Source organism: Liolophura sinensis, chromosome 8, assembly GCF_032854445.1.
Source record: "Liolophura sinensis isolate JHLJ2023 chromosome 8, CUHK_Ljap_v2, whole genome shotgun sequence".
Lineage (NCBI taxonomy): Eukaryota > Metazoa > Mollusca > Polyplacophora > Chitonida > Chitonidae > Liolophura > Liolophura sinensis.
In genome coordinates this window covers 20,341,874-20,367,484 of record NC_088302.1, presented here as the reverse complement: position 1 = coordinate 20,367,484, position 25,611 = coordinate 20,341,874, and the positions used below count along the sequence as shown (strand labels likewise).

The window sequence follows — 25,611 nt, the reverse complement described above, 5'->3', positions numbered from 1 at the left end:
GGCACATTACATGCACTCTAAGGATTCCTTCGCAGTCATATGACTGAAAAATTGTAAAGCACGACATTAAACCCCAAGCACTCACTCACTCACTCACTCATTTTATATTTCACTGAATTTCATTTTATATGTTTCAGTATCCTTGAGCAAGAGTCCAGAAAACTCATAATGACACAGGTAACATAGTCTACACATTGCTGTATACCTGGGTGTATCACAAATCTAGCTGTATATTCTGGCTGTGTCTGTGTTATATCACAAATATGCCTGCATCTGAACCGGACTATTCCAGTGTACATCACAAGTCTAGCTGTATGCCCTGGCAATGCTCTGTCATATCACAAATGTACCTGCATACGAACCTGGCAATTTCAGTGATGTCAGAAGGGCAACTGTATACGCTGGCAATTTCTTTGGCAGACCCTAATTATTGTAACCAATGTACCCTGTTAATGAAGATTTTACATGTACTTTTGTTTTTATGTTCCTCGGTTGTAGTTCCAATATGTCCAATGTTTCACATGTTATGTATATATTTAATCTCAGTTTTGTTATTACTTCTTGAAAAAATTCTATTCATTCATGTAAAAGAAAAAATAATTTATTTCATCTACATTTATATGTGATAGCCATACATGGTAAGGTCTGTCAGCAACCTGCGGATGGTTGTGGATTTCTGGCATTGTATTTGTGAAATATTCTTGAGTAAGGCATAAAACACCAATCAAATAAGCTACATCTATTAGATAGCTTTTCTACACCTGTGGTATGGGATGAATGTGTTTGCTTCACAGCGGTGCCAGTCTGTGCCACTTCTGAAAGGTTATGGAGAAAGTCTGAAGGAAGAATTATCTCTCTCCAATGAGAAAGTTGCTCAGGATGCCACATACAACATAGCTGATCTTTTGACAGGGACAAAGAATGCTCGTAAGGTGGTAAGTGAGATACATGGAGTATAGAACTTTGGATTCACTGATCACATGCTAACAAGTAGGCTGGGAATATATGTGTTTCCCTTTGTGAAAGGGATTAATACCAGGATTTTCTTTAACCATGTGATTTTGGACACTGTGTATCGCATTCTTTGTCTTTTATTGCTTCGTATAATTTTATCCCCCCGCTTCCATGAAAACAGAGCGAACAATATTTATACTTTGATGGTGTCTGTCTGTATGTCTTTTTCGTCCAGTTGAGATATCACCCTAATTCTTCAACCTTTTTGCAAATGAAAGAGAAAGATGAAATTTTAGCACATGTTTTGAAATTTGGAGACAAAACTTCATTGCTTGATTTCAGGGCTTCGTAGAAAGTATACCTTTATCAGTCTACACAGAGTAATGCCTTCAGAATATGCTTGAATAAACACCATGTAAACATGGAAAAGTTGAAGAATTACAGTACTAGAAGTGAAATGTTAAGAATCATCAAATTTTACAGTGATAAAATTTGATAAATGTGTAACATTATATTAGAAGTCCTGAAATACCTAACAGAAATTTTGAGGACATTGGTGAACCTAAATCTGAAATTAGCCAAGGTCAAGGTGTTGAGTTCCACCAACACACGAAATGGTGTTTTCCACCAGGTGTGTTGATTCTATGATACTTTCTGTTTGAAACTGTGATTAACCAGTGTTAACATATAGGCAAAACTAAAGGGTTCCATTTTGCTGCCAAGAAATCGTATGTCTCTTTAAAGTGTGTCAAAGGGGAGTTTGACAATTGACTGATTTCAAGTTGTAGATGGATGTTCCGTTGCATGTTTTATTTCATTGTTAGGATGAACAGTGCGTTAAGGAGGAGGAAAAATGTGGAACAGACAGAACCAGTGACCTGGAGCAGCTGATGGCTAGGTCCCGAGAGATTGACGAGGACCACAAACAGGGCAAGAAAGACGACGATGACCTTCCCGTCCTCCTTCAGGTCAGTGTTAAGAGTTTGTTTGAGGTTTGGGCTAGGTGTTTTCATCAAGTCAGTCTTACGTGAGGTGTTCACTTTGTTGACCTCATTGTCATGTTCAGTTCTACATGTACCCTAATCCCTCAACCTTTTGGCATGCGAAGGAGCAAATTTCTGTGGAATTTTATTTTATGCATGTTTATAATTTGATTGTGTGGACAAAACCGTCCAAAATGTATAATTTTATCAGTGAACACAGAATAATCATCCCTTCAGAATATGCTTGAATAAACACTTTTTAACCATGCGAAAAAGTTCAAGAATTACAAATGTCATTGTTACATGTTAAGGTGGTGGTTGTCCTGATGTCATTGCTCTATGTTAAGGTGTTGATGTCATTGTTACATGTTTAGGTGCTAGCTGTCCTGATGTCATTGTTACATGTTAAGGTAGCGGCTGCCCCTGATTTCATTGCTTTATGTTGAGGTACTAGCTGTCTTGATGTCATTGTTACAAGTTAAGGTGCGAGCTGTCCTGATGTCATTGTTACATGTTATGGTGCTAGCTGTCTTGATGTCATTGTTACAAGTTAAGATGCAAGCTGTTCTGATGTCATTGTTACATGTTAAGGTGCTTGATGTCACATTAGGTACAAGCTGTCTTGATATCATTGTTATATGTTAAGGTGCCAGCTGTCTTGATGTCATTGTTACATGTTAAGAGGCTGACTGTCTTGATCCCATTATTACATGTTAAGGTGCTAGCTGTCTTGATGTCATTGTTACAAGTTAAGGTGCTAGCTGTCTTGATGTCATTGTTTACATGTTGAGGTGCGAGCTATCTTGATGTCATTCTTACAAGTTAAGGTGCTAGCTGTCTTGATGCAATTGTTTACATGTTGAGGTGCGAGCTGTCTTGATGTCATTGTTACAAGTTAAGGTGCTAGCTGTCTTGATGTCATTGTTTACATGTTGAGGTGCGAGCTATCTTGATGTCATTCTTACAAGTTAAGGTGCTAGCTGTCTTGATGTCATTGTTTACATGTTGAGGTGCGAGCTATCTTGATGTCATTGTTTACATGTTAAGGTGTTAGCTGTTGTGATTCCATTCTTAGGTTCTAGTTTGTACAGAGTGTTGATATTGTTCAGATCTGAGATCGATTCTTACTTCATATCATCTGGTTATTCATGAATAATAAAGACCATAAGGTCACAATTAACACATATGTATCTGTTACATCGCCAGCAAACCAAACTGCGCTCACCGTCATTTTCAATTAGAGTCGGCCGCACTCAGCATCATCTGGAAAAAGATGAACTTGTGGAATCATTTGATTGAAACCAATGAGATGTACACAATTTAAAGGGTGATTGACAAATTGTTTGGGAGCCTTAGCTTTAATTTGTATGTTAATAATGAACAGAAATGAACTATAATCTATTATATTGTGGAGACAGATGTTCTTAATTATGGGAAGAGCAGCCGAGTCCACCCTAGCCACTGAGTCACGTGATTTGAAAATGGCTTCTGGCAAAGTTCTGATGCGGTCTGAGTGGATGCGTCGGTTACAGTTGTTCTATTTGTGATGTTATGGTCTGTATTATTCCCACATAATGAGGTGATGTGAATTCAGAATTACTTTAAGATCGCAGGACACTTTGTGGCATACAGCGTTGTCACTTTAGAGACAGCACAGTTGACAGGACTGAATTCCACGGTAGTGTATATAACCGTTCAGAGTGGTTAATGTGGAAGCCAAGCTGGGAATATGGCTAACCGATCTCAGTGCTAAGTGCTCAGTGCTCAGCTGTCCTCACACCATTGTGACGTCCTAAGGTTCTAGCTGCTAGCTTATATGGAGAATATTGCACAGTTAAGCTTGAAAACCATAAACATTTTGTGAGAGGAATGGAAATGATAACCCACAAGATGCTGAATGGGCTATCATTAATTGTATTCAACGTTCTTTACACAATATTCTATTTATTTTATTTATATTTTGGGGGTCCTCCGTGGCTCAGTTGGTTAGCGCGCTAGCACAGCGTAATGAGCCTCTCACCAATGCTGTCGCTGTGAGTTCAAGTCCAGCTCATGCTGGCTTCCTCTCTGGCCGTAAGTGGGAAGGTCTTTCAGCAACCTGCGGATGGTCGTGGGTTTCCCCGGGCTCTGCCCGGTTTCCACCCACCATAATGCTGGCCGCCGTCGTATAAGTGAAATATTCTTGAGTGCGGGGTAAAACACCAATCAAATAAATAAATAAATTATTTATATTTTGACAATATCATATTTTTAGGTATTTGAGCAAGTTTTAGCTGTAGACCTTCACAGACCTGTGTACTATAGCATGTCTTCCTACATGACATCTTCTATGACATGTGTCTTTTTGCTTGCCATGGAATTGTTAAAGTTGAACAAACTCGTATTGTGACGTCATCCCGCTGAGTTCGGATTCGAATGTCATAAAACAAAATGTTTCTATTTTGACTCCATGGCATCTGAGTGTGAGATATCAAAATGTATCAAACAAAAATGATAATTATTTAACTGTGTGAAAATATCACTTTAATCACTGAAGGAAATCCTGACATTTCACCATTATATAAATAATAAATATTTGTTATGGGCTATTTGTGGTGGTATTATCGATAGTACCTATGTTGACGTCATTGTTGTCTGCTACCTGTGTTGACGTCATTGTTGTCTGCTACCTGTGTTGACGTCATTGTTGTCTGCTACCTGTGTTGATGTCATTGTTATCTGCTACCTGTGTTGATGTCATTGTTATCTGCTACATGTATCTGATGTCATTGTTATCTACTGGCAATCTTGATGTTATTCATTTGTATTTATGGGGAATTTTTTCAAATAAGTAAAAAGAATTTGAAACATGGAATACCAGATTGACTTTTTCTGGCTTGTCACATATGACATTTTGTTCTAGTAGTTTTGCCACTCCACATATACAGACTGCTAATTTTCTACATTAGACATGCATATACATGTATAGAACTAAACGTATGAGTGCATTTACCTGATAGACTTTGAAACAAACTATTTCAGTTGAAAAATATGAGTGTTATCCCATACTTCAAATGCATTTTACTCTAAATTTTCAAAAGCAGTGAATCAAACTATTTTCCAGGACAGCATTCAGTGGTTTAGTACTGTATATTTCATGTTAATGTTTTCTTTGCCTTCAACATTTCTGATTATGTACCTATGTTAAGACAGGCATCTTCAGTCTTCTAACCTACATCTACCTTGGCTCTTTAAAAAGGATATAATCTTGTTTGTTTTGTTCTTGCAGGCAATGACACGTGGCAAGAAGCACGATGATCTACAGAACAGACTGGAGAAACAGATGAATGAACTTGAAGAGGCACAAAGAGAAGCACTCATCCAAGACAAGTATGTGGTATATATGCACACGAAATCCTAAAAAGAAACTGCAAAGGTTTTTGATCTGATACTGACCATGATCAGAGTAAATACAGGGTGATGATTGTGTTACATTTTAGGGTTATTTTGTGTACATGTATGCAATTAGCAGGTTATGTTTGGCCAGAAAAAACTCCCACTAAGATCTTGATGGTTCGTAATTTGCTCAAAACATCATGGCTTGATCCCTGTGGATTATGGAATGTTAAGATGTCCTAATTCATTCAACTGACGGTCAGTGATGTCAAAGAAACACTTATATTGTTTTAACATGAATAATGGCACCCCCAGTGATGACACATTCTAAAAACAAAAAAAGATTAGTGATCAGCATTCTCTGAGCAGTGTTACATTTGACAGTTGTAAAGATTTCTAAACTATGGAAACTATGTAAACTTTCACACTCGATTTTTACGTTAACAAAAGAAAAAAAGCCTGTGAAAACATTTTTGTGAAAAAATGGAAAGTCTTGTAATTCATCTATATTAAAGGAATCAGTCATGTGAATTGGTCTGCTGCCTGAGATCATTTTCATGAAGCACACTTCACTAGTTAAATACTTAACTACCCTGATAGCATACTGTAAGTTGTAGAGATTATATGAAGTGCACTTAGCTATTAAAGAGCTACTTGACATTAAGTACACTTCATGAAACTGGTCTAAATGGGTAGTGCGTACAGTAACATGAGCCTGTAGTCAGCAAAAAAATTTCAGAAATCTGTGATGGTTCACTTTGCTATTTTGTGGAGAAAATTTTGTTTTGAAGAGATCTTAATCAACTGTACATATCAGTTTTTGAATTTTTTTTTAATTTGTCTGGCTGCTGTCATTTTAAGGAAAGCTTTTATAGCTGAATTATTTGAAAGCAAGATAAAACTTGAATTTCGGAAATTGTACAATTTTTGTGTCAGGTTGGACATAAAACCCCCAGTTCACCCACAGCCTGCTACTGTCACCACCAAGCCTAACAACCAGGTAAGAAGTACAACAGAGAATCATTAACATGTAACGTCCGATGCCTTTTTATATCCAGAAATTACATGAATCATACCTGATAGTATTATATGAGTATTGTATTTCACCAAGAGTTCAGCATTTTTTAAATGACACATCCATATAGAGCCACTTAGCTTCTTTTTTTTTTTGTGAGATTTGATAAATTTCTTATAAAAATGTGTCGGCGTCTAAAGTATCATTTTAAGGTCTTTATATGCTCATAAAAGCGCATTTTTACGTGAAATACAGTATTTTCAATATCAATAAAAAGCGAAACAAAGTAAGATATTAAAGCAGAAAGTGTAATAAGTGTAGACTCATTTATCAGCTTTCAGCCTGGAGTGCTTTGAAAGGATATATGGTGTATCTTTCTGTATATCGTTTGACTTGAAGTATGTATATGTCACTTACAAGTATGGATGTTGAATAAGGGAGTTTCAAGTTTGAAACCCTCAATCGTTAAAGGTAAAAAAAAAGTCATATTTTACCATGTGACCAGTCAGAAACTGTTTTTGATTGCGTTTACTATAAAATGGGCATCTGAAAAAAGCTTCACAAATGTTATTTAGAGTAGACAAACAATGAAAAAAAAATCGAAGAGCTGAATATTTGTAAACTTATGAAATTCTTGAAGGAAAGACTTGTCATTTGTGCCTCTGAAATACGAGACAGTTATTATTAGATTAATACAAAAGGTACCTAACAAGTCACATGATACAGTAAGACGTTTTTTACCTTTAGCAACAAAAGAGTTCGATCTCATAACTCCCCTCTTCTGAGCTATTCTGCATTGACAAAATGTGAGTTGTGGTTTCAGATGGCTGTGAAGACGTCAGATATTCGTGTGTCTGAGAGAGTTTGTATGTCGTCACTCACTCTGGATAGATATGCCACGGTCTACAATCACCTTGAGGAGGAGGTAATTAATACACATCACATGCAAGGCACCAACAGTTTATATATTACTTAAAGCTACCAGTTTGCAAGATAGTTCTGACTGGTTCAAGATTTGTTCTAACTGCATCTGACCTGTGTGTTCTCACACCCAGTAATAAGTTTAAAAAAATATATATATTTAACCCATGGGTTTATGAGGGATCTGGTTATTGTGCAGTGCAGTTGCAGGATTGTATTAGCAGCGCGAATGTAGATCAACTGATCTAACAATGCGCTGACTTGAGCACTACTGAACCACACTGACTAGTGGTATTAAATGGTAGGTCCAACAGATTTGTAACTATCAGTTGCAAAACATTAGGTTTTAAATGATGCCATTGTTAGATGTTTACATTCATAGTGTGAAGATCAGTGTGCTGTAACGTAGTGGATGAAATGGATTTTCTTCTGACTCCGGTGAGAGCAAACCTGAAATACTGAACTTAATTTCGGTAAATCGTAGTAGTGCAGTGGTTTGGGTTGAGGAATGTTTGTCTTCGGAAGAAAGAAATTCACACATTACTTCCTGTGTGAATTTGTCGCGTTACCCGCAACGAACAATTTTTTTTTAAATCATGGTTTGGCAGAAGCACTGGAAATGCGACCATTTTGTATCCTGTAGCTAAAGCGTGCTAACGGACAACAGTAAAATTTTATGGCAAAAAAACATTATTTGACTGGTATCTTATGGACTAATTATTGTTCTTCACAATAACGATGCTCTCGGCGGGTTTACGTACCCTAATAGAAGAAAACCTTATGGAGATGCTAAAACACACTGTGGCAGAACACCCCTACACTGAAACTACTTAGGTGAATCAGTGACAATTTTCACCGCCTCAGAAATGCCCTCATATTACTCTGCTTCGCTTCCAGACCCCCCCAAAAAGTAGACTTATTTGTACTTTTATGGATATTTGTACAGAGTGTAATATTGTATCGTGGGAACTTTCTTTTACATAAAGGCTTGTTAATTTGGGTAATGATTTGCACAGGTTTTCGGCATACTCGTTATTGTTTAACACATTAAAAACACGAATACGTGCAGACTGATCCTAAGCCTGATCTTTAAACGCCATCAGATTTCAGGCAGCGCTATAAATCAGCTGGACAAGAACCTGTTTCTGGAGAATGAGATAAAAGAAGTGTACAAAGAGGTGATGAAGTCTCTGCCTGCCAGTCATCTTGATTTAGAACAGGTACATGCATGTGAAGGTTTGGTTGCTCAGTGTAATAGGAGAGTTTCAAGCCCAAACTCTTCTGTTTTTAAAGGTAAATAAGTCTTAATGTACCGGGTGACTTGTCAGAAATGTTAGGCAATTTTGGTTCACATTATTTTGCCAATCACCTGTCTCACCATGTTCCAGACGTACAAAAGACATTCAAGATCACGCACCTTTTTTACGTGATCCGATGACACTAAAACAAGGCTCGTGTATAGATGGGCGCCATCAGCGCAGTGATTTGCCCCCCAAAATTGAGGATAATTGGTGTTTGAGGACTATCAGATATTTAATAAGTATTTTCAGATTCTTTGAATCTAAATCCATATATATGTCAAGCACCTAACTGTGTCTGAATTACTCACAGACATTCAGATCAAAAATGAATTATTTATTCAAGTAATAGCTAATAACTATTAAGTTATACAACGTGGCGGCGCCCGTCCCAAAGACAGTATGAAAAGAGCTTTCGAAGAAATAATCACGTATGCCAAGGTAAGTGGTCGCGTTTCGGTAGAGTTGAAGGCAAAACAGGTCCCCGCCTTTCGTGTGGCACGTGAGAAAAAACATGTCACTGCAGTCTAATCGACTGGGCATGGTAAAAATCTTGTATATCAACTTATACCTTGGGTCATCCAGTGTTGAGAACACTGAGGAACCCACAATAACTATTGTTATATCCCCTCTGAATTCTGTTGTGCACAATCAAGTGATAAGTGTGTAAATATATTTAAATTGCTATGGTTCAGCTTGAGCACGGATGGTGATGATAATACCCACGAACCCTGTAAATAGCACACTGCTCAACAGTTTTGTACGTTCACCATCATGTGCAACTGTTTACATGGCGAAAGTAGTCATCTCAGATCAGGTGACGTTATGCCCTCGCTTTCGACATCACTGTTGTAAAAAGTATGGCGCCCAAGTATTTTAGAGATGTAATCTCAGTGGTGGCAGTTGGTACAATTTCAGAATGGTACAAGAGACACCTCTTTCCTTTAGGAGTTCACAAACATTTAGCTCCTCAATTTTCTCCATTATTCATCTAATCTCTAAATAGCTTTGTGAAATTTTCCTCAGACGCCAATGTTAGGCTAAATGTAATGGATGGTCGTGGGTTTCTGCCAGACTCTGCCCCATTTCCTCCCACCACAAGGCTGGCTGCCATTGTATAAGTGAAATATTCTTGAGTACACCATAAAGCACCAGTCAAATAAATAAATAAACTAAACTGCTATGTTGTAGGATGACATCGTGATGCCATCTGCTGACAAGGTGAACCTCTCAGATGTCATGCCATCAGCAACACTCAATAAGAGGAAAGCATGTCGTTTGATCAACCCTGCACTGGAGAGGCCCATGGGTGCCCCCTGGGGAGATGGGAATGTCAAGGAATGGGTGAAAACGTAATGACAGTGTATTACAGCTCTCCCCATGCGTAAACTTTTTTGCTACATGTACATAAAGTAAATATATTGTTTGCTTAAATCCAGCTCCCATTAATGCTTTGCTGCAGCTTTTGTGTCAAAGGCTTGTAAAAAGTAAATAAAGGGTTGTGGTTTCCAGGAGGATATGTCCAGTTTCCTGCAGTATCTCTCGTTTTCGTCATGCTCTGTCCAGTTTTTCCTGTGCTCTGCCTAGTTTCCTCTGCCCATAAAGCTAACTCCCATCCAATATTATTGAATACACCATAAAACGCCAATTAAAATTCATCCAAGTATTTTCATATTACCTATATCGTATTTTTGGTTTCCACAGATTTCCTTCTACATGAAAGAGACTGATTTTGTGTGAATATTCTGATCAATGTACCCTTTTTTTTTTTCTTTCAGGCCAAAAAACCCTCCAAAAAACTTGCACGGTGAAAGTCAGTTTCCCCCAGTGGTAAGAATACCTCTGATAATACCATTTTTCACAATGTGATATGTGCGATACATTTATTGACTATGGGTGGTTGTCATCACACATGTGTCTGTCTTATCTCACATGATAATTTCAAAATGTCCCAAACCATACATCACACATTTAAGCATGACAAGCAAAGAACAGTGTTCATGCTGTACCCTATTCTCTTCTGCTTACAAGTTGATATCTTTCTAGTAAAAGTAAGAAATATTTATTAGGTGACACATTCTACTTGATTCTGAATGATTAACCCACCTTTTAGGGCCACTTAAAGAGTTTTTTTGTAAAGTTTGATTAGTTTATTGTCAGAAAAACTTTAAAGGCGTGATTTTATGGTCTTTATGTGCTTTATATGGTCTAAATCTGAAAGTGGATTTTTTCATAACAAACTTCAGGTGAAATAGAGTATGGAAGGTTTCAATAACCAGTGTACCCAGGTGTGTAATAAATAATATTGTTGTGTGTGAAATAATCCTTTTATTAATGAACAAAAATCTGGATATTTTACCTTGTCATAAATTCCATTAAAAATATTACATGCTTGTAGAAGAGAAACATTTTGCTAGGCAGTGGAAATTAACTGATGTGGAGAGTGCACTATATAAAGTGCATCAATGGACAAACCTTAAGACATTTTCTCACTTTATGTTTTAGATTTTACAACCCATATCCATTAAAACACATGACATGCTGTTTTCAACAGGTTACTTTTCGCAAATGTGTTCCATTTTCCAACAAGCTCCAAAAATAATTTAGATCGCAGAGGGTTTACCAGCCGAAATCAGTATTAATATCAAGATTGAGAATTTGTCTGTGGTTTTTCCAAATAAAGGGTGCAAGGAAATTAAAATTGCATTTTCACAATTGTGTTTTAAGAATATTTTTGTGTTCCTCCTAACAGACACCAAATATGGACAAGATTGCTGAGGTTTTAAAGGCTAAAGACAATAATTTTATGATGAACGAAAACATCCCTACAATTGTAGCTGAGAAGATGGCGAGGACATATGCATCCTGGTTCCAGTGGTGGAAGAATACCATATCCACTGATGACTACTTGAAATATGTCTCCACAAAGGTGAGTGTCCAAACATAGTAAACATCTATGACTTCATGAAATGTGAAGGTGGTCCACCTTAATGAACTGTTCTCTCTGTTTGACTACATGAAAAACATCTCCTCTAACTTGACTAGGGTGAATATCGTCACGTCGGAAGCACCTCTGAATTCATAAAATATGCCTCCACAGAAGTCTAAATTCTACACTCAGTATTACCAGACCATAACATGAAATATGTATCCACACAGGAAATGTATGAGCAGAACTTGTTTATCAAAATAAAGGTAGTTTTAATTTGTAAACACATTGATTTGAAATCATTTGACATTTTCTTGACTAATGTTTTCAGGACACAGATTTCTTGGGCGTACTCTATCATTTCTACGACCCAGAGGATGAGGGAGAAGAGGATTTTGCTCCTTCCCCGCTCATTCCTTCTCACCACCACTCCCACCCTCATTCCCTCATGCCCCGCCATGTCGGACTAATGCTCCCACACACAGAGCCACAAATACTTGAGCCCACCTTAACTACAAAACAAGCGCTCAGGTACATGTGCTGTCTGTTGAAGTTACAGACAGTCGTCATATTTGCACATGTAACAGGCACACTTTGCCTTTGTTCCAAGTACTAGAACAGCATGAAATTCATGTACGACAACATCAAGCTAAAAAGTGAGATTTTTTAAAAATTTTAAAGCCGTACAAGTCAAGAAGGACCTTAACTTGTAATCCGAACTTGACATGTTAAATCACACTTTGTCATTCTTTGACAAAACAAGAGGAAGGCACAATTTGAGATGTCAAAGAATATAATCACTATTGCTAAGTTATGCTATATACATAATAATTTGTACTAGACCTACATGTAGTATCAAAAAAATCTTTGCTGGGATATAAATTTACATAAACTTCATGGAAACACTCATTATTTTACAGTATTGAGAGAGAAAAGAAGTTGGCAGAATTAAAAGCCCAGAAGTCTGAGTATACAGAAGGATTTTGGAATGTGAACTCGGTGATGATGGGTGGTTTAGGCAAGGATCCCAAGGTGGAGGGTAAGTTACCTAAGTATAACCAGTGTACATGGTACATATAACCAGGGACTATGTTAATCATGCCTACAACCTACTTATCGTTCAACCAAATTTTCATTGAACACGCAGATTGTTAGGAAACAAACATCAGAAAGGGGAAAAAAAGCCAAAATAATGCAATTTGTCATTGCATTAGTGTCAGTATACTGCACACTCAGTCAGCGCAAGAATAGCCCTGCATCGGAACTGCACACCTAAAAGATGTCCTGTCTGCACCACTCAACGCCGATATCACATGTTGTTGCTTTTCTAGAAAAGGACCAGACTCCTGATGAGGGCAGCCCAGACCCAGAGTTAGGCCGACGCTCCAGACTGACACTTCAGGCTCGTGCACAGGCCAGGCGTTCTGCAAGGGGGATCAGGTAATGTACACTGCAGCTAGCTGCAATAGGTCAACCAGCACAGTACAGTACATGCTGATTCCAACTTCCTATCCTCATGCTGATCACAACTTCCTATCCTTGTGCTGATCCCAACTTCCTATCCTCATGCTGATCCCATCTTCCTATCCTCATGCTGATCCCAACTTCCTATCCTCATGCTGATCCCAACTTCCATCCTTATGCTGATCCCAACTTCCTATCCTCATGCTGATCCCAACTTCCTATCTTCATGCTGATCCCATTTTCCTATCCTCATGCTGATCCCAACTTCCTATCCTCATGCTGATCCCAACTTCCATCCTTATGCTGATCCCAACTTCCTATCCTCATGCTGATCCCAACTTCCTATCTTCATGCTGATCCCAACTTCCTATCCTCATGCTGATCCCAACTTCCATCCTCATGCTGATCCCAACTTCCTATGGTTGTGTGGTTCACTGTTCTGGATTGAGGCATGTTGATATTTTCACATCTTTTAACACACATTGTGATTCATACACACTTTCAAAACTGATTTTCCTAAATAGTTTTTTGTTTTGGGGTTTACAGGACTCCAACTACAGAGGTGCAACCGCAGTCACCAACATCTAAGAACTTGTCGGTTCCAGCTAGTAAGGCAGGTTCTGACAGATCCTCTGCCTCACCGGTAAGCTATCCAGGTTGAAAACAAAAAAAATGTCTATAAATAATAGTATATTCTGTATGGATAGTTTCGCACAAAACATTCTGCATAATTTTGAAAGGAGGCTATATACAGATATTGTAGTCTTTTATTACTGGAGAAGAAGAAAATGCACATGATGTAAATTGTATATCTGTATAAATATGTGCTGACATACATTATACAGATAGCAACTGGCGTTCACATGCTGAGGGATAGGATATTTGTCAAGAGCCGGCAATTTGTGATATCCCATCTCCCAGCATGCACTATTATATAGTGTATGATATTTTATTGTAGTGGAAAAACAGTGTCCTTGTTCATTTGGTTCTTTAAATCGCTGAATTTGTACTTCATTAGCAGAGCTAGCTATCTTAAGGTGTTTACTTCACAAACAAGCAAGAGAGCACACAAAGGGAGGCAATGGCAGTGAAATATGCACTCTTGATCATTCCATATTAGTGCATGATCATGCCTCATGAGCGTAGGATGTTACTTTATGAGTGTGACGTTGTATTATCGTCGTACAACCTGTTTTCCAGAATATCATGTGGCCATGTATTGGCCAGGGGAAACCAAGAATCATTCTGCTAGGTACATGTATAATAGTAGAGTTCTGGATGTGCCTTGATATGTGTGTAGTACGTTTCTATTGTAGCAGGCTGGAGAGAAGACCATACCACCCCAGGAGAGACTAGAGCAAGTGTGGAATGCCCTACTGATGCCTGATGCCCTTCGTCTTGACATGGCCATCAAGTATAGTGGTAATGATTGCTACCAGCAACTTGAACCGGTGAGTATCAAACAGATCTGTATCACTTACCTGCCTTTGAGGGAGTTGAGTCAGAGCTTTTAAATCATTCACAGTCAGAAACAAATTATTATAACCCTTTCTTGATTTTTCTCACCATTTCTTATGTGAGAATGTTCTTAACATTGGAGCAGAACAAGAATTTTTTTCGCAAATTTTCAAGAGAAGTCAAGAAAATTGAAGAAAGCAATTCCTGCTGAGCACCCAATTTAAGAAAACTCTTGTCACAAAAGGTTTGTCAATTTACAAGTAGTTAAAACATGTAAATATTGTTTGGCAAAGTCCATGACCTTTATGGTAAATATTTTAGATCTGGGACTGTATAGGCAAAAACAGTTTTTTTTCAGCTATGAAATGTTAAGAAAAATACCAATGAATGTTTTTTTTACTGTGTTATCAACCAGTTACTTGACCATTTAGAGTTCACCTACATGTACATGGTGGTGCCAGTGAACCAGGTTACATGTAATAGTACAGTTTACAGGAGGGACAGAATTTATTGTCTATTCATTTACTAGTATTATTTATTAAACATTTACTTGAAGATCAATGGCTTATTGTTCTTGAGCTGTTGCAGGAACATGCCACTTGTGTGATATTTATTTATTTATTTATTTGATTGGTGTTTTACGCCGTACTCAAGAATATTTCACTTAAACGACGTCAACCAGCATCATGGTGGGAGGAAACAGGGCAGAGGCCGGGGGAAACGCACGACCATCCACAGGTTGCTGTCAGGCCTCCCCAAGTACGGCGGAAGACTTGTGTGATACCTTGACATTCACACTTAGTATATTCACATCACAAATTAATATATAAATATGTGTGTACAACAAACAGTATAGTATGTTCTATGATGTGATCTGGATTAAGACATCGCAAAATGATGAGTAGACCTGTGCTATGCAACAGTTGATATATATTGTTGTCCATTGAAAAAATGGCTGATTACCTCCAGGGGAGATAATCGAGACAAGTACATCTACTACAGGCTTGAGGAGTCAAATATTTTAAGCTTTCGAAATTCCACCATCAGGCTGGACATGTAGTGTGAGTCTGTTGTAGAGGTGGGTTGGCACGGGTGTGTGTGTATTGAGGGTAAAGGAAATATAATAACATGTATACATGGTATTTTCGTAAATCACTTTGTCACTGGTAACTCACTTGCCAATGCATTCTTTAATTATAACACAAATTGATTTACACCATGTTCTCATTAGTTTCTCCCTAACCTATTGTGAGATTGTTTTACCAGCCAGTGCTGTATGTTTTACCAGCATGTGTAGAGTGGGTGACCCATGTTCTATTGTCTGCTAATAGGCCATACTGAAGTGGGAACAAGTGGCACAGCTGATAACTCAGAGAGAATCCATCCTCAGAAAGCTGGAGAAGTTTGAAAGAAATGCTTCAGACCCAAACCGGTTCTTTACAAAAGGTAATTCTTGTGACATTCTCCAATAGAAAAATATATTTTATTGTAAATGCCTTTTTCTTTGCAAGACATTTACTTTTGTGGATTTTGCGGTATTTATTTTTCCACCAAAAACAGAACTTGTGCAGTAATTGCTTTTCTGTTTGTTTTTAGCCCCTTTATTCACTAACCGGTCTAATGGCTGACGTTTGTCTGTGCAACACCCTGGCATATACATATACAGGATGCTTTTTTTTTATTTGGATTTTCATAGAAGACCTTCTCTCTTGCCACGCAGTTTTATTTGCTTGTATACCTGTAGTGCTTTCTGTTGTTTTTGAGAGTATGGAACAGTGACCTGATCAAGCCTAAAGCTTGGGGAATGAGTGTCTGCATTTAATAGTTGTTGCACTTTTCACGACAAAATTTTAGGTCATTTAACGTACATTTACTTAGTAAGTGAAGCAATTACTGCTGCTTTAAAATCACACACGGTCAATCAGTTGCAGCATCAAGCTTAGTGAATGAGTGTCTGCATTTAGAAACGCATTGCATTGAAACTTTTGATACTTTCAAACTTGCCTTATTATCATGGGAATTGATTTAAGAACGAAGAGTAGATCTATGGAGCTTTCATGTTTTGTGTTATCTCCCCAGGTCACAAAGGCTCCTCTGCTGCCAGGCTGGATGAGGCACGGGAAAGGAGTTACTACTACAGGGTGAGTAAGTTAATCTTAACCCTGACATACAGGACGCCTTAGTGATAAACAGATGTAGCATCCTTTGCTAGTACTGTGGAAATATTCTAGCTTGTATTAAAGAAAAAAACATAAAACTCCATGTGTGTGTATACATGTAGTTATTTGTGAATGTGGTCTTTAGTATTTTTTTGAATTTTTCTTAAAGAAGAAAGTACCTTTGTAAATAACTGTGTACATGGGAAACCATCTTGGTATGCATCATCTTTATACTTACTTACTTACTTGATTGGTGTTTTATGCCGTACTCAAGAATATTTCACTTTTACAATGGCAGCCATCATTATGGTGGGTGGAAACCGGGCACAGCCCGGGGGAAACCCACGACCATCTGCAGGTTGCTGACAGACCTTCCCACGTACGGACGGAGAGGAAGCCAGCACGAGCTGGATTTGAACTCACAGCGACCGCATTGGTGAGAGACTCCTGGGTCATTATGCTCTGCTAGCGCGCTAACCATCTAAGCCACGGAGGCCCCCATCATCTTTGTGGAATAATCTTCAACAAATATGTGATGCGTGTCGAGGCCAGAACATTTATTTCAGATGGAGTCAAGCAGAAGTCAAATAACCAAAATACCACCACCACAATCACTATGTCAAAAGCCAGGAATCCCTTTCACAAATCTGTGTGAATCCTGTTTTCTCAACCTGCCTCATAAATCACACCACCTTTAATAGCATGGTGCTATAACCTAGACATTGTCACCTGTAAAAAGACTTATGACTGCAAGAAATACGACTTTTGTGAAGGTGTTAACCAACAGTTGCTCATGAATAACTGAACTCTGCACTGCTTTGTAATAGCATATAACCAGTTTCTTACTAGTAAAGGATGAATATTTAAATATTGTACTGTTTTTGTTTTTCCTTTGCAGTGTATTGAGGATGTTGAAGAGGATATAAAAAGAGAACTGGACTATGTGAAGAACAACTTTAATGACATCATCACTTATAAGGTACAGTACGTCCACTAACAGGCTATTTAGATATTTGAAGGTTAAAAGCAAGAACTTGTGCTTGATGAAAATTTTACCTCATTGTGCTCTGTTGGATTGTACCCTAGACAGAGAAATAGTTGAACTACAGCAATGCTTGGTAAGAAACTTTAACATATTGCTCATTAATATACATGCAATTTCTTCTGTTAGAATTAGTGAAGGCCTTTGTAACATATCTTACAGGTGCTGTACAATATGCTACTGTCACAATAGTGCCTTGTTTCGAAACAGGGACAAGTTCGCAATCGCTGGGCCATGGTTAAAAAAAAAACTGTCATCATTCACTCGTGAAAAATCTGACACACCAACCCATACACAGAAAGAGCGACTTGCTTTTCGCTGCTAATGAATTATTTACAGTTTGCACAAAATGATGCTAACTATTCACAGGGTCGACCTTACACGGACAAGATGAAGTGGGACAGGATTGAGATGCTGCACTGGCTCAGTGAAGAGAGGAAGAACAATGCTATCAAGTATGAGACTGTTGTCCGGCAGATCCCTTTGAAACCCACCCATCTAGACCCTCTTCTTTTGGACAGCCGAGGCTGAGCTGTACCTGGAAAACCAACTCAGCACGGAATCACCTGTACAAAATCATGACAGCCTGTACTAAGCATTCTGAAGTTATTTCTAGAGAATATTTACCAACACATGAACAGGTTTAAGAATCTCTTTCAATATGTGTTTAAGTGTCATACCTGACAGTATTGTGACACATTTTGCTTGATTCTGATCGAGTCATTCAACTTGAAAGTCCCAAATAAGACTTTTTTGTGATGTTTGATTAATTTCTTTTCAGAAAAAGTAAAGTGTTGGCATCGAAAGTTTCATATTAAGGCCTTTATGTGCTTTTGAATGTGCATTTTTACAGGCCAAACTTTACAGTATTTCTGCTTTCAAGCACTACAGTAAAATGTCTGACCATCCTTGGCAGCCAGTATGAATAAAACTTTTGTCTGTCTTCAGTTAAATCTTCAGATCTGTGATGAGAACTTCAGCTTTTGTTCTGGTATGTACTTGAAAGCTAAGAATATGTATTTAGGCAGTTCTGAAATGAAGAACATGTGGCACTTTAAGGATGTGAGGATTTTCTTAATGTTCTTGTACACATGCCTAATATGTTCAGTGCATCATTTGATTGAACACTAAGTGTTTGTAAAAAATTAAACAGTTATTTCATCATAGAATCTGGACATTTTAAGTTGAAAGTTAAAGTGTTGCTACCATCCTATGTTAGAATGTGTTACCCTTTATATGCGAGTGTAGATATGCTTTGACGAAGTGACAACTGCTGTATTATTGAAGTATTTACTGCTGAACAGTTTAATATTTATTTTTTGGTTATTGCTAAATTAATACTCCAAATATGAAACCAGTTAAATATTTGTGACTGCTGAAGTGTTAAACTGTGATATGAGACCCATCCAAGCTTTAGTTAATGTACATTTATAGTTCTGTATTATACTTTTATAAATTATATACAGGGAATACTTGTGATGTGTGAATGTGATAAATTAAAGTCTTATTTATCATGTGACAGCGACTTGTAAGTTACTGACAAACATTGAATAAGCTACTATAATATATGGAAGATCAAACCAGTTTGAGTTTGAGTCTGAGTGGATTAGAACATTCAACATCATTGATCAAGTGTTAGGTCATGGCAAGCTTGTTATCACCTCGATACATAGAATATCCGAACTTTGGGGTTTCATCGTTATTGAGGGAAAGGTAGGAACGATAACTTGGCAAATTAGAGCTCAAAAATATCTGTGCAGGCCTCCCAGACTGCTCAGGTGCATGTGTTTGGGGTACCATGGTAACTGATTAACTTCTTGTCACAGAGTTAACATATTAAAAAGCAATAGACCGATTGGCAACAGAAAAGTAAACATGCCCACGAAATAAATATTGCTTGGGGCTAAGAATTCATGTGAAGTGATTTTCATGGTATCAGATAGACTAGACTTGTTAATAATATATTAATATGTCAGTCATTTTGTAGAAAGTTCACTTTGAGAAACAGGATTTTGCATAACATGAACTGTATCTCTCATTAGGCCTATCATCTGGCTATGATTTTAGCATCAGTTTTCACACACAGTTATGGATACGGGTACAATCGCATGAATGACTCGTAGGGGTTTAGTCTCCTGGGTCCAGATTCGTGAAGCTCACTTAGCTAAGTAAGCCCTTAACATCCATGACTACGTATGTTGTAGAGATATAAAGTGCACTTAGCTAAGGGCAACTTAACACTAAGTATGATTCATGAAACCTACCAGTTGGAATTCGATCAATCTGTTCAAACTTGAGCTCAAACCAACATTTATGTTAATATTGAAGAAGAGCTGGTAATCAACCTAATCACTTTTACACATACTTGTCAGGCTTACAAAATGTGTGTATGTATGCACAGTTGGGTTTTCATTTTGTACGATGACCATGGGCCATTAGGTGTGTGTACAGGTGTTGTCTGCTTGTGGCAGCACAAGTCCAGGCCGCCACTGATGGTATCCCATCAACAAAACCAGGACATCCGTCACGTTGTACGGGCACCAGGCCAAACAGTCCTGTTTCCCTGATGTAACATTTTAGTGCTGAGCGCCAAAAAGGAAGTGAGTACAAGTCCCGTGCTAGTGGCTGAATTGGGTTTCCTCAAGTCCTTCACTGTCGAGAGTAGCTCTACAAAGTGTTGAACACCTAAAATGTTGGACCTGTTTGTATTGCTTGTCTTGATAGAGATAATGGCCACAAGGTTGCTGTTGATCAGTTCTTTGCATTGGAACCATTTGCTCACTAAAACATATGCATAGGCTGCCTCTTTTTCATGCCACATACCATATTGTACATGCTGCCTGACACAGAAGACACCTTGTGCAATGTCCCCACACAATCCCAGAATACAGATAGTGGTGGGCGGGTTACAGTTAGACATCTAGGTTATAGTGCCATCAAGCGATATGATTCAAAACAAAAGTTATGAAATTAGATTTGGTAGCACCGTTACCCAAGAGCTCGCCTGTAGGATGGTATCTCAAAAAGTACTGCATGTATTGACCAAACATTTACTAGATACTTGTACAAAATACACCAAGTCGTGAATTTTGTAATTTTAATACAATAATTAATATGCACAGAGCAAATGAATGATGGAAGGTCCCCCTTGTGTTGCGTGAAAAACCGGAGCTCAATATTTGTAGTATTTTTTAAGATAACACTCATAACATTGTTTATTATTGCTTTCCCTGTCAATGGATGCTGTCGCTCAGAATATGGCAAGCTAAAAATCCATTTACATACTTTTGTGTAAATGAGCCGCGTCCAGAGTGATTTCCCTGATTTGAGAAATTGCTTAATATCTCTGACAAAACTACCCGGACTAATAAGACAACAGAAAAATGTTTCTGCACATGACCTTTTATTTTATCTGGATATGTGCAAGATGATCAAAATAAAAGGCAACTAAAATTAGCTGTCAAACTCAATAAAGACAAAACAGTGCATCTGTGTACTATCATCAAATCAAGAATTTGTCAGCATAGCATAACATGACTGCTACACTTACAACATATAAACCAGTGTTTGGTCCTGTAAACTGACACTGGTGCCAAATCTTAAGTTAAGAGACTGTTTACAGCACAAAATGAAGGCGCCCACAAAAAAGGCAATGTAATTAGTGTGATAAATATGACAGCTCATGAATTAGAAACCTTGATATAAAATCACTGATTCTCAACCTGTGACGCTTGCTCATAACTTCATCAATAACAAACTACTCGGGTAAAATTATTTAGAATTTTTACGCTTTCAAGGTAACAATTTGCAAATGTTGTATTCCACTACACTGCTCTTTATAATGCTCAGAGGCAGTTCCAGTGGACAAACTGTACGCACAGATGCAAACCTAAACTAAGGTCACGGTCTCGGCAAACGCCAATATCATGGCATAAAAATGTTGACAAAGAATTCAACTAAATATACGTACAGTTTGAATCACTCACGATTGTGTTGCTTAAAGCAGCAAAACCTTAAAATGCAACAGCCAGCTAAGACAAAAGCCCAAAACATAGGCAAATGCAATTAGCCATTAGATAAAGAAGTTCTCTTAACGAGCAGAGGGCAGGCTGGCTAGCCTGCTGGAGGCCGTCGGTCAAAATCTCTGTAGGACTAATTAAAGAACTGGCGTAAGTTTGGGATATCATGCCCAGCACGCACACTGACAGAGTTAAGCAGAGGTCTGGCTGGCAGCAGGATCCATGCTAGAATCCTCCTCTTCTCCTTCCTTCTTTTCTTTCTTCTCTCCACCTAAAAACAGATGCCAAAGTAACCCCGATTTTATCAAAACTGGACAATAATTAAAGCCCTTATTGCACAGAAAACATTGAATCCAGGAAATCATTTCTGAACTTGATGCAAGATTACTCAAAACGAATTAGCCCACAAAATTTTATCCCAAAATCAGATGATATTTGGAGCAGTCATTGAGCAGAAACAAAGGACTAATGAAAATCTTTGAATTTATGAAATACCATGGATGCATGATTCGGGCTGATTTTCGAGTTAGTGCCAGGTTCCACAAAGTGTACCCGCATACAAAATCAAATTTGAACAATCACTGACGGAGTAATTTCACAAAACTGCACAGTTATTCCACAAATACCAAAGACAAACCCCATAATAACATGCCTTGTTTTTGTTTAACTATGGGATACGAAAAAAATGATCGTGCCCAAAGTTGAGGTAAGAGTTGAGCCCGGTTCAAAGTTTCTATAAAATTTTGTCATTTGTCTAAAGTTCAAACGTTATTCTAGCTGTCCCTCTTAGTGTCACAACTTTTCAAGGCCTAAACTCACTCCTGCCCTTAGTTATGGATTTATTAGATTGGTGTTTTTATGCCATACTCAAGAATATTTCACTCATGGGACTATGGCCACCATTATGGTAGGAGGACACGAGGTGGGGAAGCCTACGACGGTATGCAGATTGTTGGCAGACCTTCCCACGAAGTCCAGAAGGAAGCAAGAACAAGCTCACAGCAACAACACAGGTCATTGTGCTGCACTTGCATACTAACCATTAGGCCATGACTCAATAACGGAAGACAAGTTCAGCCTTTGTGACTCACCATCTTCAGCTGCCTCCCCAGCACTATTTGTGCGCCTTCTCTTCCTTGAGTAGTACCGATTAGACCTTGGGGGTGGTAATAGGTCCATGCCCAACACTTTATGTATTTGACGGAACGCAATGAGTCGTAGAGCATGCTACAAAATATAAAGACAAAATTTACTCCACAATCCTGATTAACCAGTATTGAATTTATGCCTAATTTAAACTTTGTCAATCACCTCGATAAGGGACGACATCACTAGTACATCAAAGAAAAATGGTTTAATACAGAACACTGCAATCTTACAGAAGCTGGAAGTGAATCTGAAATTTCTTAGACATCAACGAGAGACTCTGTGAAGTTACCATGTTGCAAATGTTATCAGGTTCTTGATGTTAACTGAAAAGACCATGTTAAAAGATATGTCAAAAATATGATTGACATATAGAGCTAACATTAAGAGTTGCCTGTACTAAGCTGAACAATGCCAGAGCCAGGAAAAGCCTAGTCTAATAGCAGTGATACTTGTTATCTACATCTTGGTGTGTGAGCTTACCTGAGCAGAGGCTGTAATCACCTCTCTCTGCTGATTGGTCAGGGACTGAGCAGCATCCGTTGGGTCCTTCTCACACGGGTCATACAGCCCGGGGTTACCTGTCGGCACAAAATACAGATGGTTACGAAGATCAAACAGATTTCTGATGTAGATCATAATAACCAACATGTCAACACAGAAGTGATTTTAGAACTAGGTCCACTCCAAACTTGAGAATCAAATTAAGATTTTTCTGTGAAATTTCTCTGTTTATAACATTACGACCAATACAGTACCATTCTTAAAGGGAAAAAACATTGAGAAAATATGTTTTCTCATATAAGTTTTGTGAAAGGTGGCACAGTGTGAACTGATCGCACTCTCATCAAAATGCAAAGATGCAGAGAATTCTTGAGTATTCCATGCCTAATATAAAAAAACCTAAGCATGGATCAGTCCACAAAATGAACCTGCATGCAAAATTTAATCACATTTGAAAAATAATTGTAGCAATTATTGCATGGAAACCAACAACAAATCATTTTCAGGGGAAGTGTTTAATATTTATTATTTAAATTTTTATTTGAATTTTTTTAAAACTGAAACTGCACATAATATGTTATCAAAATTACATATCTGTGAACTGTTATTGCACGAAAACCTAGGCATCCAACATGAAGACAGACTCCTGGACAGATCCAAATTAAGATCTCTCTCAGATCCCTTAGAGCAATAAGCAATATCACCTTCTTTATCACCTATTGCCAGCTATATCTGCATGTAACTCGTCTGAGGTGATACCACCTACCTGGTAAGAGAATGCCTGATGCGATACACTCGAACACCCGCCGGAGAGCATCTCCTGGGTTCATATTGGCCCCACCAGAGCTCACACACTTCTCTGCCAGCAGTTCCATGGCCTGTCAATAAAGTCAGGATTATATACATTCAAGGGATAAGACATGAACAGCATGGCTTCATTGTAAAAACTAATCATGCAGAGTATTAAAGCTGCCACCTCTGAAGTACACTGTAAGCTCTAAAAATCCCTCAAATATCCACTTTTAGAGGCAAATAAAGGTCCTTTATCTTTGAATATCATCCAACCTTTCAAACAGACCTCAAAACACTAGAAACAGGCAAATGACCAATTTATCCATGAACAAAATTTTAGGTACTTCTTAATCCTGTAGTGTGGCACTAGTGTGAAGATCATTTACAATGTTACAATGTATCACTTTCTGTTGTAACGTGGTTCTGTCTTTAATGTGAAGTCACAGCTGGGAAAGGAACACCAGTCTTCAATGAAGACACGTTTTGCTGAGAGTTATTATTTTCTTGATTGGTGCTTTACCCCGCACAGAAGAATATTTTCCTTATACCACAGTGACCAGTATTGTGGTGGGAGAAAACTGGGCTCTTCTGAGATTTATCTTGGGAAAAGGAAGAAAATTTCTCATTACAATTTTTCCGTTCTTATCAGTTTTATATCACCTTCCTTTCATCTAAATATACCAATTTTAAAAGTTTCAATCCTTCATCTTTCTATATGAGCACTGACTGATAATGAAGCTATTACATCACACTTACCCATTCGTTGAGCGGGGTCCAGGTGGGTACACGTTGACAGAGATCTCGCAGTATCCGGATTACAACCACACAGGACTGCAGGCCATTGGCTCTAGCCTACACAAGCAAATTCATAGGGCAAGAGTTAAAGGGAGGCATATGGAATATTGAAGTATATGAGTCAAGAATCTGGATAGCCAACAATAGACATGGAGAAAAGTGTCATTAGCAAGAGGAACATATCCATACAACAGCTCCCTCTCGTACCCCTGCACCCCCTCTCTCTTTCTCTCACCCACACCCCAGCCACAGTGTTTCCCACCCACCCCTAACCTTTGGGCACATCCAGATTCTTTCATCTTAACACTGGCTCTGCAGCAGAGAAACCAGGCAGAAGATAGACAAGGGGAGAGAACTGGCAGGTGGACAGTGTGTGGTACAGCCAACACGCTGATCAAACAGTGTAATCCGCCAGCCTCAGGCCCTCATCAGAAACGCGCCACTTTCCAGCCTCATGTGCAGAAAAACAGGCTATGAAGAACTCTGGCCTGTCGTGTGAAAAGTGATCAATCTTTAGTTTTTCTACTTTGACTTTTGCTGAAAGGGCCTAACAAGGAATGGTACATAGGTATGCACACTCAAGGGGCATGGATAAACATCTCTCTGGCCATTAAGATGTAAACAGCTTGTGACCAGTCCACCCTAAACAAACCACCCAACCACACCCACGATTCCTTCCCCTCTTCAGTCAAACACCACACCCAGCCCACACCCCAGATATCACCCATGCCCCTACCCCATGGTAGACAGCTCTTGC

General features: G+C 38.4%; 2 protein-coding genes across 7 annotated transcripts in view; one reads left to right on the top strand and one right to left on the bottom strand.

Moving 5' to 3' along the window:
- The window catches only part of LOC135473289 (coiled-coil domain-containing protein 87-like), a 32,710-nt gene extending 13,521 nt beyond the window's left edge, over positions 1–19,189 (top strand). Inside the window, exons 13-31 of the mRNA XM_064753136.1 lie at positions 138–177; positions 795–935; positions 1,779–1,922; positions 5,206–5,306; positions 6,249–6,312; positions 7,151–7,252; positions 8,352–8,468; positions 9,738–9,898; positions 10,325–10,376; positions 11,299–11,475; positions 11,807–12,006; positions 12,396–12,514; positions 12,807–12,915; positions 13,480–13,582; positions 14,256–14,390; positions 15,729–15,843; positions 16,477–16,538; positions 17,455–17,535; positions 17,968–19,189. Of these exons, the coding sequence (XP_064609206.1) occupies positions 138–177; positions 795–935; positions 1,779–1,922; positions 5,206–5,306; positions 6,249–6,312; positions 7,151–7,252; positions 8,352–8,468; positions 9,738–9,898; positions 10,325–10,376; positions 11,299–11,475; positions 11,807–12,006; positions 12,396–12,514; positions 12,807–12,915; positions 13,480–13,582; positions 14,256–14,390; positions 15,729–15,843; positions 16,477–16,538; positions 17,455–17,535; positions 17,968–18,129 (2,185 nt within the window). The 3' untranslated portion in view covers positions 18,130–19,189. The remainder of the gene's footprint in view (positions 1–137; positions 178–794; positions 936–1,778; positions 1,923–5,205; positions 5,307–6,248; positions 6,313–7,150; positions 7,253–8,351; positions 8,469–9,737; positions 9,899–10,324; positions 10,377–11,298; positions 11,476–11,806; positions 12,007–12,395; positions 12,515–12,806; positions 12,916–13,479; positions 13,583–14,255; positions 14,391–15,728; positions 15,844–16,476; positions 16,539–17,454; positions 17,536–17,967) is intronic.
- Positions 19,190–20,681: 1,492 nt separating this feature from the next.
- LOC135472436 (zinc finger RNA-binding protein-like) overlaps positions 20,682–25,611 on the bottom strand; it is a 44,971-nt gene continuing 40,041 nt past the window's right edge. For 5 of the 6 annotated variants that reach the window (XM_064751940.1, XM_064751941.1, XM_064751937.1 and 2 more), the window contains 5 exons: positions 24,816–24,911; positions 24,034–24,145; positions 23,247–23,344; positions 22,709–22,844; positions 20,682–21,888 (listed from right to left, as the gene is read on the bottom strand). In XM_064751940.1, coding sequence (XP_064608010.1) covers positions 21,809–21,888; positions 22,709–22,844; positions 23,247–23,344; positions 24,034–24,145; positions 24,816–24,911 — 522 coding nt within the window. In that variant the 3' untranslated portion in view covers positions 20,682–21,808. Of the gene's footprint in view, positions 21,889–22,708; positions 22,845–23,246; positions 23,345–24,033; positions 24,146–24,815; positions 24,912–25,611 lie in introns of those variants that run through there. The other variant, XR_010444529.1, reaches the window with a different exon arrangement.